At 39.3% G+C, this 16,805-nt stretch overlaps 1 protein-coding gene across 5 annotated transcripts in view; it reads left to right on the top strand.

Annotated features, from left to right (window-relative positions):
* Positions 1 to 16,805, top strand: part of ANK3 (ankyrin 3) — a 326,106-nt gene that overhangs the window by 244,617 nt on the left and 64,684 nt on the right. For all 5 annotated transcript variants that reach the window (XM_053663869.1, XM_053663868.1, XM_053663866.1 and 2 more), the window contains 3 exons: positions 3,222 to 3,328; positions 9,131 to 9,355; positions 12,046 to 12,200. In XM_053663869.1, coding sequence (XP_053519844.1) covers positions 3,222 to 3,328; positions 9,131 to 9,355; positions 12,046 to 12,200 — 487 coding nt within the window. The remainder of the gene's footprint in view (positions 1 to 3,221; positions 3,329 to 9,130; positions 9,356 to 12,045; positions 12,201 to 16,805) is intronic.

Here is a 16,805-nt window from a genome sequence, read left to right as displayed (position 1 = left end):
GCCACCCAAGTCTCTCCCAAACTTCTTCGCTTCTTCTGTTCCCAGCAGTAGTCCCTGCAAATACAAAAGCCCAGATTCCCTCTGTACCCGTTATTGACAAATGCCCAAGTTAAAAATGGCAACAAAACGTAGTTCAACTGTTCAAAATCTTCCCCTCTCTGCAGTACAGCTCCTCCAGTTCATGCCTCAGCTGTTCTCTGCCGCATCCCGAGGTGATGGCCATATTTATCTGGTGTGCTTGGCAGCAGCACCGGGTTACTACTCTGCACCACTCAGAAACAGACGTCACCAAGATTAAATTTTTTATTTTTATTTTGAGATGTGGAGAAGAATTTTATAGTTGTCATAGAATTAATTCAAGTAAGTGCTGAAGTGCTTAAAATCGTGGTCAGAATTATTTTTCTGATTCCTCTTACTATACCAGTTACTCATGACACTTTCTCCAAAGATGGAAATAACATCCCACATCAATACATTTTATATTTTAATTCTTTTTTATTGATTATGATGTTAACAGTTGTCCCAGTTTTTTCTCCTTGCCCTCCTCTATTCAGCAACCCAGACTTCCTCCAGTGATCCCACCTCTTTTGTTTGCGCCCATGGTCTGCATATAAGTTCTTCGGCTTCTCCGTTTCTGTACTTGCTGTTAACATCCCCCTGCCTGTTCTGTAACTACCAATTTGTACTTCTTAATCCACCTTTTCCCTGATTCCCCCAGCTCTTCCCCAGTGGCCACCTCCCCAATGACTCTATATTCATGATTCTGTTTCTGCTCTGCTTGCTCGTTTAGTTTTTTTCAGGTTCAGTTGTTGATAGTTATGTGCGTATTGCCATTTTAGTGTTTATAGTTTTGATTTTCTTTTTATTAAATAAGTCCATTTAACATTTCATGTAATGGTTTGATGATAATGAACTTTAGTTTTACCTTCTCTGGGAAACACTTTATCTGCCCTTCCATTCTAAATGATAGTTTTGCTGGGTAGAGCAGTCTAGGTTGTAGGTCCTTGCTTTTCATCACTCTGAATACTTCTTGCCAATCTTTTCTAGCCTGCAAAGATTCTTTTGAGAAATCAGCTGACAGTTTATGGGAACTCCTTTGTAGGTAATCATCTGCTTTTAAGATTCTCCCTTTATCTTTAACCTTTGGCATTTCAATTATACTGTGTTTTGAAGTGGTCCTTTTTGCATCCATCTTCTTTGGGACTCTGTGTGCTTCTGGGACTTGTATGTTTATTTCCTTCACCAAATTAGGGAAATTTTTTATTATTATTTTTTCAAATAGGTTCCAATTACTTGCTCTTTCTCTTCTCCTTCTGCCACCTACCTCCCCCCGCCCCCATGATGTGAACATCAGAACGTTTGAAGTTGTCCCAGAGGCTCCCTACACTGTCCTCAATATTTTGGGTTCTTTTTTCTTCTTGCTGTACTGATTGGATGTCTTTTTCTTCCTTATATTCCAAATCATTGATTTGATTCTCAGCTTCATCACTTCACTCTTGATTCCCTGTAAATTGTTCTTTGTTTCAACTAGTGTATCCTTCATTTCTGACTGGATCTTTTTTATGCTGTTGAGGTCCTCAGTAAGATCCTTGAGCATCCTTATAACCAGTGTTTTGAACTCTGCATCTGATAGATTGCTTATCTCTATTTCATTTAGCTCTTTTTCTGGAGTTTTCATCTGTTCTTTCATTTAGGCCATATTTCTTTGTCCCCTCATTTTGGCAGCCTCCCTGTGTTTGTTTCTATGTATTAGGTAGAGCTGCTTTGACTCCATGTCTTGGTATCATGTAGTAGTTGTCTTGTAGGATCCAGTGGTACAGCCTCCCCTATCCCCCAAGCAGGGTATGCGAGGTGTGCCCTCTGTGAGGGCTGAACACTCCCTTCTCTTACAGATGAGTGTTTAGTGCTGTCAGCCAATCAATGGGAGGGATTTACCCAGTCCAGACAACTAGAAGGACTGGCTGTGCCTCTGGCTAGCATCCACCTCCCTATGTGGCTTGTGGAGGTGGTTGGGTAGTGCTCCATTGTGCTCTGTAACTGTCTGATGGGTGAGCAGGCCCTCAAATTCCCTCAGTGGTGCAGGCCAAGGTCAGCCTCCACCTGTGTTCTGTCTGGGGCCCCTTGGCTTAAGCTCTAAAGCAGTATTCAGATGGCCACTGCTTGTGCTGGGCCTGGGGCCACTCAGTGAGAGATACAGGGGCTGAGCTCAGCTATTGCTTATTTGAGGAAGGTCTGAGTCTTGGCCTAGCCCAATCCTTCACAAGGAAAACCACTGCTACCAGCTTGGGTGGGCCTATAAGTTGGATGGGGCAGACCTTAGGTAATTGTCAGGGAGGGGCTTATCAATGTGTGAGCCAGGTTGATGGAGACTCAGATGTGGTACCCCTCACTCTGGCTCTGTGTTGGGGCGGGCTCAGAAAAAGAACAATGGCCACTCTCTGCAGTTCTGTCTGGGAGGAAACTATTCCCCGGCTCTCATCCTCATGCCAGGGGCTCTCACCCCAGTTCCTCCCCATTTGCCACTGGTGCCCTTCAAGGTATTCAAGGCCCTGGTGCTCGAGCTCAGAGGGAGTGAGTCTGAGTAAGTCCTTGTGCACAGGTCCCCCAAGAGGAGATGCCTGAGAATCCTGCAGTTTCTTCCATTGACCCACCCACCACTGGTTTTTACAGCCCGTAGTTATGGAGACTTATCTTCCTGGCACTGAAGTCCTGAGCTGGGTGGTCTGGTGTGGGGTTGGGACCCCTCACTCCTATGATATCCCTCCATTTTATACCCACCACACATAGATTTGGGACCAGACTGTTCCATGTCTCTGCATCTCCGCCCCTCTGTCCCTGCTGCCCATCTGGATGAATGTAGTTTCTTTAATTCCTTAGTTGTTAGACTTGCATTCAGCTCAATTTTCTAACAGTTCTGAGTGATATTTGTTCTGTAGTTTAGCTGTAATTTTGCTGTGGTTGTGTGAGGAGGCAAGCCATGGCAAAGTTTATCTTTGCCTCCATCTCGTCTGGAAGTCTCCTATTTTCTGATTCTTGAAACATCAATGTAGATCTGTAGCGAAGTATATATAAAGTATTTATTTTGAATGTTAGACTCTCTGGACTTACGGAGACACGTGGGTACTATCTGTCCTTATAGAGACATATGGGTATTTATTGTAAGTTCAGCAAAGCCAGTGTTTGTGTGGGTTGTTGATGCAATCTATCATTTTATTTTTCAGCATCTAACATTCACTAGAGAATTTGATTCAGATTCTCTTAGACACTATAGCTGGGCTGCAGACACCTTGGACAATGTCAATCTTGTCTCAAGTCCTGTTCATTCTGGGTAAGTGACCTAAAAGTCATTTTTTCTTTATCCTACTAAATTTACATCGCATTTAACATTTGCAATTATAAACTCCTATTGACAAGCTTTGTATGTATAAAATATTGACCTTCTATGGGACTTTGCTAGTGAGTGTATGTGGCATATTTATAATTCATTAGTAAATATTTTTCTAAGCAAATTTGTGCATCTATTTTTATTCATGGAAGCACGGTATTAGAGAGGAACCCCATGAAAATTTTGGTGCCTCAAATTTTCCTGGCTGTGCTGGTACATTTCTAGATCTTTGTTTTTGTTTTTTTTTTTTTTTTTTTGGTTTTTTGAAGAGCTCGGCCTGGGGTCCCTGTTGGGAGGTAAAGTGCCTTGTTTTGCCGGACTGGGGCAGGTGCACGTGTCAGTGCCGCCTCCGTAGGAAGGTTACGTAGCAGACAAACCTTGATCAACTAGGTATATAGTTTAAGCAGGCAGTTAGAAGGGAGATAAAATCAGCTACCTCTGCGTTTTCCGAGTACAGAGTGGAGGGGTGGTGACGTATCTGTGGCCAGCTTATCCCAAATCCCTTCTGACAATGTAGTCCAGTGATTTTCAACCTTTTGCACCTCATGGCCCCCAAAAAGTAATTACTAAAATTTTGCGGCACACCAAAAAGTATCTTTTTGCCAATCTGACAAAAAAATAGGTGAAATTTTGATTCATTCACACCATTACATTGCTTGTGTTGGCTGTTATTTTTTTTTAATTCGGCAGTGTAAGGGAAAAGAGGTCAGTGCCCCTGACTACATTGAGTCAGGTATTGCTTGTTTAAAAATTCTTGGGACACACCAGTGTGCCACAAGAGGCACACCGATTAAAACTGCTCACCTAGTCTTAACTTGGCTTTGGGGCCTCTCCCCCCCCCCCAAGTGTTTTCTATTCCTGGGCTCAAGTCCCGGTGTTGTCTTGGTTTTAGTGCTTTGGCGCTTTGCCTCAAATGACAGAAGAATTTCACTCAAAAACTCAGTTTTTAAATAAGCAGTAAACTCCGATGTTCCTATATTTTTCTCTTGATACAGGCCTTTGATTTGACAAATGGTTGGTTTTGTGTTTTTCCTTCAAAAAGAAAATATAATTAAAAATCTCTAGACCAAGTTTGGTACCTTCTGCATTCCTGAAATTAAATTATCATTGCAATGATAAAAGTTGCAATTAGAAAAAAAAAGAATATAGAGAAATGCACTTTAAAAAAATAACCATAGCAACACATGTCCACAAGAAGGGTTGTGGTAAGAGCCGCATTAGACAGGCCTCCTCACTGTCCTGCTGTCAGCAAAACCCGAGGCCGCTGGCCGGAAGCTGCCCTGCTTCGACTGCTCAGTTGATCATCAATGTATCATTAAATAATGGATTCCTTACCTGCAGGTTATTAAAACTCGGGATAGATGGTACCCATATACATGGTATAGAAATAATTACATTCACATGGTGAAATTTCAAGGTATTTTCACCTCTGACATTGGCATTTAAACCACAAATTAGTTGTGACCCAGGACAAGAGCTGATTCATTTGGAATTAAATAAATGAACAATAATTAACATTATTTAAGTTCCATATGTATTATATGAAGTATTTTCTGCTGCTTTTAATTAAAATAAATTATAAAGCTAACATTTACTGTGTGCTTTTCATGTTCCTGACATTGTGCTAAATGTTTTACATGTATTATCTTATTTAATGTATTTTGAACCTAAAATGATACCATGAGAAAAGTTTTACACATTATCTCAGGTTTACAGATGAAAAGTCTGAGATTCTGAGTAATGTGCTGGTTAGTTAAAGTATTCTTAAAGACTCGTAGGTGGGAACTCCACAGTTTTGAAAAATAAATCATTGCAGTATCATTCAAATGGCAGTAATTTACACAAAAGTGCTTTATAAAGTTTATAAACTATAAACTATGTGGTTGTCTTTGAGCCATTAACGTATTTCTTTAAATTAGAAAAACCTTTAATTATAGTAATGGCAATTATTAAACTGCTAAAACTAGTTATGCAGTTTATATTAGATATATATGAGTCTAAAATTGCAAAAGCAAAAACACCCAGAGGGTAGAGGGAAATATAAAATACTTGGAATACATTCGGTAGGCACTTGTGTTGAAGAGTTCTTTGACTCAAGCTTGGCTGCCACCATGTTTCAGAAAGATCTAGAACAAGCATTCTGTACCTTCCATGTACAAATGGAAGGTTTGAATGGAAAGGAAGGTACTACCGTTAGTTTAGTTAACTGAGAAGTTGAGGGAGCATAGGGTGACACAAGCAGAAGTGAACTTTTCCGTATATTGGAGACAATGAAGTATTTGAATATGCAGATCATCTCTCTTCCTTGAATTTTTGAAAGGCAATAGACATATATGCAGGAAAGCAAAAGTAATGGTCACTAATATGGGCTTATTTGAAAAGAAACTATAAACTTGGTATATACTTAGAAATAGTTCACTTGTGCCAGGTCTCTGGACTAGCTTATTTATGGCAAATGTTTTTCCCAAGTTGTCCCACAAATGCCAGATGCCTTGGTTTTGTGTTCTGATGGTTTTTATTTTTCTTTTGCTTATCATTGACATTTTCTGTTGCTTGCTTGTAATTATCTTACATTAATTTTTCCCATTTGCTTTCTAAATTATTTTGCAGCTATTCTTCTCCACTTCCTCAGTATGATTCAAGGTGATAACTGTGTCCTTTATGTGACCCACCCTTTTTCGTATTTTTAATTTATGTGAATTTCTCCCCACAGTTAGATTGTGTCGATGTCTGTAGTGTATTAGCATTTGTCATCTTGCTGTTCCTAAAACTAGAAATATTCATGTGTTAATTTTAGGATCATTTGTAGAATTCCTGCTTTTGTTTAAATAGTAGTAAGATATGATACATATAATTAAATATCACCTTTTAATTTGTTTTCGTAAATTATACTACATGGAATTTTATTTTGTAGAGAATCTGTAAAGAATGAGTTTGGAAAGCAAATCATTGTATTTCATAATGTAATTGAATAGTAGGGCCCCTCCCCTGTTTAACCCATACTCCCCCCTTTCCTCCGTCTGTTGGCTCTGGAGCGTTGAGGACCTTAGAAAAGCAAATAATTGGTCCTGAGCTCCAGCTCCGCACTGTGTGCTATCAGAACACAGACACTATTCCAATTTGTCATTAAAATCTTCTAAGCCATGTTTTTTCCATTTTGCTCTGAAAGTCTTTGCAATTGGGATAGTTTCATATTGACACTGATTACCTTCTATTTAAAAAGTTTATTTATTTATTTGTTTGTTTATTTTTAGAGGGAGAGAAACATCAATGTGTGGTTGCTTCTCATGCACCCCCTACTGGGGACCTAGTCCACAACCCAGGCATGTGCCCTGACTGGGAATTGAACCAGCAACTGTTTGGTTCATAGCCCATGCTCAATCCACTGAGCTACACCAACCAGGGCTGATTACTTTCTTATACTACCTTAACACTGCTGAGCGCAAATGTTTATATATATAAACATTTGTTTACATATACACACACACACACACACACACACATATACATGTATATATATATACACACACACATACACATATACATATATATAATATTTATATATAAACATTTATATACAAATATATAAAAATTTATATATGTGTATAAACATTTATACATAAATACACACACATATATACACATATACATACACATATTCTTTGTTGTTATTGTTATTAACCAAGTCTGCCCTAGGCAGTTTCTAAGCACAGTTAACAAACAGTTTTGCTGATTAGTTCATGCAGTGCACGCTCATTGGGTGTAGGGCCTGTGCTCAGCTCTGCAGATGAAGCAGTGAGCGGGACAGACCTGCTCTGAAAGACGATCTGTATTATTGAGGCTCAGCGCCTTGCTGCCAGGGCAGACGCTGCCCATTCACTGTAAACATCCCAGTGTTTATTTTGACTAAAGCAACTGTATTTTCAAACCCACAGTTTGTCTTGAATCATTTTTTTAATCCATTCTCTTACTGTTATTCTCAATCACAAATTGGTTTTAACTACTAAATGCTGGGAAAGATCAGTTTTGTTTTAGACTTCATAGCCACATTGTCTTTGTTACTGACTAAAAGTAATTGTCAAACATTTACATGTCTAAGCAAATGTAAGCTCCCCAGAGTAGGTTCAGGTGAACCTTGTAACATCCAGCACTGGAGACAATTCATTTGGACACTTCTCTAAGTGAACACGCATCTTCGTCTTTGACTAGGAAGAAGTGGGGTTTTCTGCTGTTGTTGTTTTGGTTTTTGAGGGAGTTCATCTCTTCCCCTCATACTTTGAATGTCACTGTGGCCCCAGGCCCTCATGTAGGGTATAATGTTATTTAAAAAAACATAAATTAATCCAAAGGAAATGGGCCAAATCCAAAATGAGCAAGGGGGTATGAAGTTGATTCCACCTCTGATGACTAGAGTAGGTTCTGAAAATCGGATTGGCTAAAAACCGGTCCCTGTGCTGCGTCTCTCCCCAAAGGGATAGCGAGTCCATTTGCTTTATCGAAGACTTTACTCTTCCAAGGATAAGAGGCACTTGGAAGAGACTCCTTAGGAAAGGGTCCCCAGCTAGGACCTTCATGCAGGGTCCTAAAATCTATGCACAGAGTGTTAGAACTCTTTTTAGAATAGAATAAGTAATAGAGGATTTTGATGGATGGGATTATTTTTTTTCCTTAAAACACTGTAGGTATTCAAACAATTTTCTAATCAACATTTGATGTTGTCCCAGTAATAAACATGTCTGCACATGTGAAAATGAGAACACGCAAATCCATTTTTCTGTTCGCCTGTCTGGCTTGCCCCCCCGCCACGTGTTGGGCTCATTGGTTTGTGTTCACCAGAGTGGTTTACAGCATCATCGCAAAGGTGGGAGAACTCGTCAGGAGACTTCTTTCCACAAGCACATAGCAGAAATTGCAATTGCGATGTGCTGTCACCTTGATATGACACAATTCATTGCTTTACTTGATCATATCTACATTTTCATGTATTTCCCATTAGCTTTAATGTCAAGGCCAATGGCAGAATTATATGGTTTGGAGACATTTTCTAAAAAGTTCAAGTCACAATACTTCGTATTGCCATAGAAATACTTAAATGTAGGTTATTTTAAACCATTTTAAAGACATTTATAATGAAAAGGTTAAATCCCTTTCCATCAAAATTGTCTTAGCAAAACTAGTCATCTGCTTTTATTACCTTCTGCTTTGTGATAGTAAAAATTAGAGTGTTGGTGTGGTTAAATATGCACTCATTTTATGAGCTGTACATGTTAGGACATACTGTGGAGTTTCATCTTACTTGTCAGGGAGAGATTCCATAGTCAGCAAATGATTAAAACCATTTATAGTTAAAACAAACCTTGAGTATAGCTTAAACCACCCACAGGAGACCACATGCAGTGGTTTTGTTTGGGGTTTTAAATGCATGATAGTCCTTTAATAGCCAGTTTTTATTCCAACTTGGAAACAGTCCCTCTTCCTTCCCTTTGGGCGATTGACAAACGATTGGCTTCTCTCAGGGGGACGTATTCTACTGAAACTACATTGTCATGTTCCACTCTTCACCCACTGCACAAGTTCAATGCATGTTTGATGTGACTCCACTGTATTTACTTCCAATTTCTTTTTAAAGAGAGGCAGTGATAGTTACATTGTCTGTCGCTTTAAACTTCAACAGTTAATTTCAAAACCTCCTCTGAAGATGGTTTCTTTCTGTCCCTGATTTGCTCTCTGATCTTCTCCCCGCAGGTTTCTGGTGAGCTTCATGGTGGATGCAAGAGGCGGCTCCATGAGAGGAAGCCGTCACCACGGGATGAGAATCATCATTCCTCCACGCAAGTGTACGGCCCCCACCCGCATCACCTGCCGTCTGGTAAAGAGACATAAGCTGGCCAACCCACCCCCCATGGTGGAAGGAGAGGGATTAGCCAGTAGGCTGGTAGAAATGGGTCCTGCAGGGGCACAATTTTTAGGGTAAGTTATTTTGTCAATTTTAATCTTGGCCCTCATAACCACATCTTTGATTTTCTTTACCTTTACCTCAAGAAGTTAACCATTAAAACTACTCAGCTGGACGATTTTGATTGAGTACACATTTTTTGTAGTGTCAGAGGTCACAAAGCTGTGTAATTCTGTGAGAAGCTATTAGGCTGATACTCCCTTAACTCAGTTGGCTGGTCAAAGCTTTTACTAACCAAGAAGCATGTTCTCTGCTCAGTGAGTGCACGGAACCCAAACAGCCCCCTAGCAGTCAAGGCACCATTCTGAGGGGAAAAATACAGGTCCTGGAATTATATCACCACGTTGAACAAATGGCTACTTTGGGTACACGTCCTTTTACAAGGACCACCATTGTGGAAAACAATCCATTGTGATATGGTATTATAAAAAAAGAAATAAATAAATTTCGTTCATTTTCTGAGGTGGCACTTGGGTGCAAATCAGGCAGGCTCTGTCGTGACGGACAGTTTGTTCACGATTTCCCCTTCTCGTTTCTCTTCCTGCTGCATGGATGTTATTCAGTAAACTGCATCTTCCTACCAATCCTCCCCCTGTAAATGAGGGTGAGAGCTTGGTTAGCCGAATCCTGCAGCTTGGGCCTCAAGGAACAAAATTTATTGGGTAGGCTCTTCATAGACAAGCTACAGAATGTCTACAATTCTTTTCATCTTTCAATTTTTTTCTATCATACTCATGGTCTTCTTCTTGTCTCAAGTTTGTTTTTGTATTTTCAATTGTTAATGCTTTCAGCTGATGTGTGTCACTGAAAGAAAACAAAACCATAGTGGCTTGACTTGACACGTAGCACTGCTACCTCTCTTGTGCTTTTCGAGCATGTGGGACTCACCGCCAGCATCCCGCTTCCACTCCTCTGTGCTTTTGCAAGCCTTTCTTTAGTTTGAAAAGTTTCCACTGAACGTGATAGCTTGTAGGACAGACTGACAGTGTACTTTGAATCCAGTGTAAGAGAAGGTATTTACGAGCTTTGAATCAATACTTACTATAAGTAAGATATGTGTATGTATGTATGTGCGGGGAGTTACATTTAAAAATAAAGTTTATGTGCTAATTTTTGTGGGCTCTGAGAAGGAAAAATGATCAAGAAGTAAACTGATGTTGAAACATGTTGGGCATACAAGATATAGAAAGAAAACCAAATAGCATATAGAATATTCTACTGAAGTTATTAAATTGTTTTGTTTTATTTTGTTTAAGCTGAAATGTGTTGGTGTTTGTTGTCTGTTTGCTCGTCTGTTTGGTGTATGTGCCTTGGCAGTCTGCATGAAGAGACCTGTTATGAAAAGTTACGCTTGGCTTTCACCCCGGTCAGAGATCCTTGTCATATCTTCTCTCCAGTGACATTGAGTGTCATACGCAAAGTCACATTCCTGAAATATTTACAGAGACAGTATCTGATGCATTAACCTGCAAAGATTGTATATAGTTCTCAAAAATTTTTAATGTCTAATCATCAGCTGTCACTTAAAAATAAAAACTACGGTAAATAACTCTTGAAATTATCAACACTGCTGGTAATAGTTGATTTTGCCTTGACCTGTCAAAAAAAAAAAGGCATAAAGTTTTTTTATCCTTAATTTGAATTAATCATAATTATTTTGCCAAAAGTGAAATGATTGTATTTGTCACACCATTTTAAGTGAGTGCATTTGTAATACATCAAATATTCATGTTTTTATTATGGTATTTGATCATTACAACTACTGTACCTTTTATCTACACAGATACATAGGTGAAGAGTTGAGGTTACATACAAGCTCTGTAGGAGAATAACGATACTGTCTACTTAAATGTCATGAAAGAAAGCTGCACAATCCAACTACATACCTTGTATGTGATTGTGGTCTGCTTACTTCCATTCATTTCTTTTTTTAGCATTTATCCTATTTTAAAATCTAATAAAAATTATTCCTAAGCTTGATTGGCTGTCTTCAATTTGCAGCCATTCTTTTTCAAAAGGACACTGTCAAAAATTAATAAATAATTATATCACTTCAAACCAACAAGTGCTTTTTCAGAAAATTTAAATATTCCTCTGCAGGTTACACTAGAGCTAGGAAATGAAGCTGCCTTCTACCATTTCACAAATTGAAAATCAGAGAAGCTGTCTTAACCACACAAGCCATGAAAGCCATGGAAACTGACTGTGGGAGGGATGGATGGTTATACTGATGTTTTCTTGCTAAGGGGAAAAGAATCAGTGTTCTCTGAAATAGGAAATTTACAAAATAAATAATGACTGTGTCCTTTTAAATCATTAGCATTTTGTATAATATAACAATACCTATAGTGTTTTTTTAATGGACCAAGTTTCTTTCTTATGGTCTATTTTTTATGATGATCAATTCTGTGAATCAGAATTTCTTTTTATATGTGCTAAATATTCCACCACCACCCCCAATTAAATCAAAAGCCTAACCTGCAGTCGGCCCTCAAGAACTGGTTGTGAATGAATGAATGATGGCATGTTTTCCAGCTTCTACTCTATTATTTAATTAGCAAATGATTCTGCAGCTTTGAAGTCATTCCCAACCTTAGTGGCACCTCTGATTTTCAAATGAATACTGTTAATGAAACATTTCTTTAAAGCATGATGTTGTAAATACATTTAACACGACACCAAAATAATGTGGATTTTTTTCCAGCCCTGTCATAGTGGAGATACCTCACTTTGGGTCTATGAGAGGAAAAGAGAGAGAACTCATTGTTCTTCGAAGCGAAAATGGAGAAACGTGGAAGGAGCATCAGTTTGACAGTAAAAATGAAGATTTAACAGAACTGCTGAACGGCATGGATGAAGGTAATCCTGGTGGTGCATTGTTTCTGTGACTCTCTGCAGGAATGAAAACCAAAGGAGTGACTAGACTAAAAGAAACAGTCCTTGAATTTCACACATTTGTGTGTCAGGCTGAGAGTCAGGTTCCTCAACTTTTATTGCTGTTTTCTGTATCGAAGGCCTGAAATCCCGTTTAATCTAACCAACATTTTCCCCCATAATACTAATATACAGCTGCTGTTGTGATTGTTTCAGTCTTTAATCAAATACATCAATCTTTCCAAAACCCAAGAAAGTTTTCTAAGTCAAAAATATATGAGGAGGGGATAAAATAATAATGGAAGGTATGCAAAGTATGCAGAACATTTTTAAGAAAATATGTTCATATTTTACTTTTGGAATTATTTCTGGACCCTTTTTTAATCTCAGTTTTTCCCCCAGATTCTTTCAATATTCTTCATGAGTTTTTATTGGCCTGTATTCCACTTAAAAAAATAGGTTTCAGGCTAATTATCAGAATATTTGGTGCTTCAGTGTCTTATTCTTTGACCTGCTAGACCTAGACCCGAAGTTGTCATTTCTTCATACAGACCTTCAGGCTGTCTGACCCTTGGAATCATAGCAGCTTTTCTTAGTGGACATTGGGAGTGGATTTATGTTGAGAGTAAATACTTGATGCAGAGTTTCCTTAAAACATGTAAAAAGCAATTACAGACCAAGTTCACCATAAAATAAAGCTAATCTTTACTTTATACTGACTTCCTAATCACTGCAAATTCAGCAGTTGTTTGAAATCGTAGCTTTATTGGAGATATAATTCACATACCCTAAAATTCACTCTCTGAGCGTTTAATCCATTCGTTTCTGGAATGCTTCTAGGAAGGTCCCCTGGTTTCACAGGGTGGACCGAGGAGTGGCAGACCCAGGGTGTCGTAAGGATGACCTCAGGCAAGCTCCGCGATCCCTCTGAAAACGCGGATTACCCTCCTTCCTTTGTAGGGTTGTTAAGAAAAATAATTATGTGAAGACTAATGAAATAAAGTCCCTGTCATCTAGTAAGCCCTTGATAAATATCGGCTGTCAACTCTATTATATTCACTCTACAGACAAAAAAAAAAATTGTCACGCCAAAAGTTTTGCAGAAGACACAGTTAATTGTAGCCAACCAGGAATTTCAGGGTGTCCCTACAGCCCAGTAGGAGGAAACTGGTAATTGCTGATATCTAGCATTCATGAGATGCTGATAAATGCCTTCTTTAATGAAAACTTTAAATGACAGGATAGTACTGCCACGTGGGAAATTTTCATCTCACTTTATAGGTGAAGGAACTGAAGTTCAAACAAGTCAAGTAACATAGCAGATCACTCCACTACACAGTCCCACCAGGGTTAGAATCTAGTCCTACCTGTTTTCAAAGATGTTTAACTACATCTCCCTTATTTTAGGAATGTGTGTCTTGTAGAGAAGAAAATGAACGTAAAGGGGAAAATTTCTACAAACCTCCATATTTAAAGGTCCAGAAGAATAGTCACTTTAAATGTTATGTATTTAATGAATAAACATTAAATGTCTGCACATAATACCAATAAGTATATCACATAAATCTACAACTTCAGGTGATTTCGAATGGATAAGAACATGCAATGTGTAATTAAAATTTCTCATTTTTGTTACCTTATTTTCAAGCGTGAAATACAGTTACTCTCTTAGAAGGAGATTTATAAGAATATACAATCAAAAGTTTAAAAAATAAGTCCTAAGAGAATGAATTAAATTAGCATTTTGAAATAATAAAAGAATATAGATAATTCAGAATAAAAGTTGGAGAGAATAAGAAAATGGGCTTTCCAGAGGATAGTTTTTTTGTTTTCTTTTAAGGAAAATAAAATATAAGCATATTTTAATATATCTAGTGTTTATTAAATGCAAATGTAGATTACTGATTTTTAAAATGTAGCATCTACTACACAGAATTTTCTCCTTTTTCATGGAGAGCCGCCCTGATTCTGTAAGCCCCTGAGGGCAGGGTACGAGTCCTGATTACCTCTGAGTCACCAGATCCGGCATGGCGTGGGCTCAGACACTCACCCAATCCCGGTGAGGGGGCGGAAAGAGGAACCGCTTTACAGTGTGTAGCTTCATGGAGGAAAGGTCTCGTTAGTTTATTTCCGCTACTCCAAAATTCATTAGTGTCGATCTCCAGGAGAGAAAAAAATTAAAGAGGGGCACATACTTTGAGGAAAGTATTGAGAAAGTAAGAATATACTAGCAAGAACACTGAATATTTTAAGGCAGTGCTGTGCAGTAGAGCTTTCCATGCTGACGGAATTACGTGCACTGTGCTTCCCAACAGCAGTCACTAGTCACACGCAACTGACTCCTGAGTACTCAACAGGTGACTGCGCCACGGAGGACAGTGGTGTTTAATTTTATTTAAGTCTAATTAATTTCACAGAGCCCCGTGTGGCCTGTGGCCACCTCGTCGGGCACTGCAACTCTAGCAAAAACGACATTCTATGTCCTCCTTCACTTTTTAATATAAATGATATGTCCGATCAAGTAGACATAGAATTTTTAAAAAATTATATGGAATGGACTCTCATGCTTTCATGCTGACATATTTTTTGTAAAGATTTTATTCATTTAGAATGGAAGGGAGAGGGAGGAGAGGGGGAGAGAAACTTTAGTGTGGGGTTGCCCCGTTTTTGTCCCCTGCTGGGACCTGGCCTGCAACCCAGGCACGTGCCCTGACTGGGAATCAAACTGCGATCCTGTGGTTCGCAGGCCTGCGCTCAATCCGCTGAGCTACTCATGCTGACATATTTTTATTTTGTTTTTAATAATCCAGTTTTCAAATAGGAATCAGTCATATCTTGGCCTAGACAAGTGATTCCCCAAACACAAGACGTTTTAAAGAAATGATGCATGCCTACTGTCCTGGATTGTATGTGTTACATTGAAAATAGTAGATGGAGTTTCTATGCCACATTTTTAAAGCCCAGATAAACTTTGGTTCCATTTGAGACAAGTGAGAGGAATTAGGTTTAGTGAATTAAGTACTGGAGAGCCACTGCAGCCAGGATAGGGCCAAATTCTCAAGGCACTGCAATTTTCCTCATGTTTTGAAATTTTTAATATAATAATGAAGAAACCACTACACATCTTTTTGAAAAGATTTTAAAATTTATTTATCTTTAGAGGGGAAGGGGAGAGGGAGAGAAACATCAGTGTGTGGTTGCCTCTCATATGTCCCCTGATAGGAACTGGCCTGCAACCCAGGCATGTGCCCTGACTGGGAATTTAACTGTGATCCTCTGGTTCACAGGCCTGCACTCAATCCACTGAGCTACACCAGCCAGGGCCCACTACACATCTTTTACACCGAACCTCCACTAACCAGATTTCATGCCAAGCTCACGCCCCACTCACCACCATTCTTCCCCTGTGCCCAAAGACACCACGTTCTTATCGGAACACTCCCCCTGGAAAAACAGACAGAAAAACAGTCAGTCAGGAATACAAATCAGTCTAGCTCTTTAAAACAAAAAGGAAGCAACCCTTCTTTCTCCTTCAAGGTCCAGCTAGTCTGTTTTTTGGGGCAGAGAAGGCTGACTGCATTTAGGAGTTTGATGTGACCCACCACTCTCTCCACTCTGCCTCCCTCCCTGTTTTGCTCCTGAATAATTGTTAATTACCAGGATGAAAATGGTAAATAAAATATACCAATAAACCAATTACCAGATCACTCAAGACTTCCTTAAAAAAAAAAAGCATTCTATTATTTTATTTAACCTGTTAATTTCCCCACTTGATGACCTTGAAACCATATCTGTGACCTGTGGCAGGTGACCCTGGATAATACCTGTGATGACAAATGTCTCCTTTTTAACTCTTTTTTGTAAATAATTGTATGTGCTACTTTATAGCGCATCTGTGTGCTACTTTTGTAGCCCGTACAGATTGCACCCTCTTCTCTGAAAGTCTTAAAACCCAAGTATTTAAAAATCATCTGAGCCAATATTTTGATCATTGATTTTTTTTTTACTAAACAACACAATTCTAAGAATCAGATTGTTTCTATAGTATTTCAAAACTTGCAATAACTTTCCATACGCACAATAAAATTTAGTGGTTAGACTGACTTCGGGGAAAGGCAAGTTCAGGTTGGAGGATAGTTGGCCCCCTGGAATGTGCACATTGGGATCACGACCTGTGGGCATCACGCGGACCAGAATTCCCATCCTGGCTCCACCAGGTACCAGGTGTGTGGCCCAAATAGTCAGTCTCTCTAATCCTTAGTTTAAATCTGTAAAGTGAGGATTGCTCATATGGCTCTAAAGGGGCACAGATGAGCGAATACACATGAAGTTCTCAGTGGCGTCTGATGCATGAGAGACGCTCCGTCGGAGATTGTTGTAGCCCTGGCTGCGGTGCACGCGCAGTTGTGCAGGACAGCAAGTGGGGCCTGAAATCCTGCCTCTTGCACCTGCCAGGCTGTATGCTCTGGAGCACTCTTACCTAATTTTCTCACAGCCACTGCCTAGTTGCCACGCCCTGCATCTGCAGGTCCGTGTCCATCCCACGTGGGCACCCTTCTCCAAACCACACAGGCACCACCAGGGCTAGCG

This window comes from Artibeus jamaicensis, unplaced genomic scaffold, assembly GCF_021234435.1.
Source record: "Artibeus jamaicensis isolate MK-2021 breed Jamaican fruit bat unplaced genomic scaffold, CSHL_Jam_final contig_332, whole genome shotgun sequence".
Taxonomy (NCBI): Eukaryota; Metazoa; Chordata; class Mammalia; order Chiroptera; family Phyllostomidae; genus Artibeus; species Artibeus jamaicensis.
The sequence above is the reverse complement of the archived record's forward strand: the minus strand, read 5'-3'. Positions and strand labels throughout refer to the sequence as shown.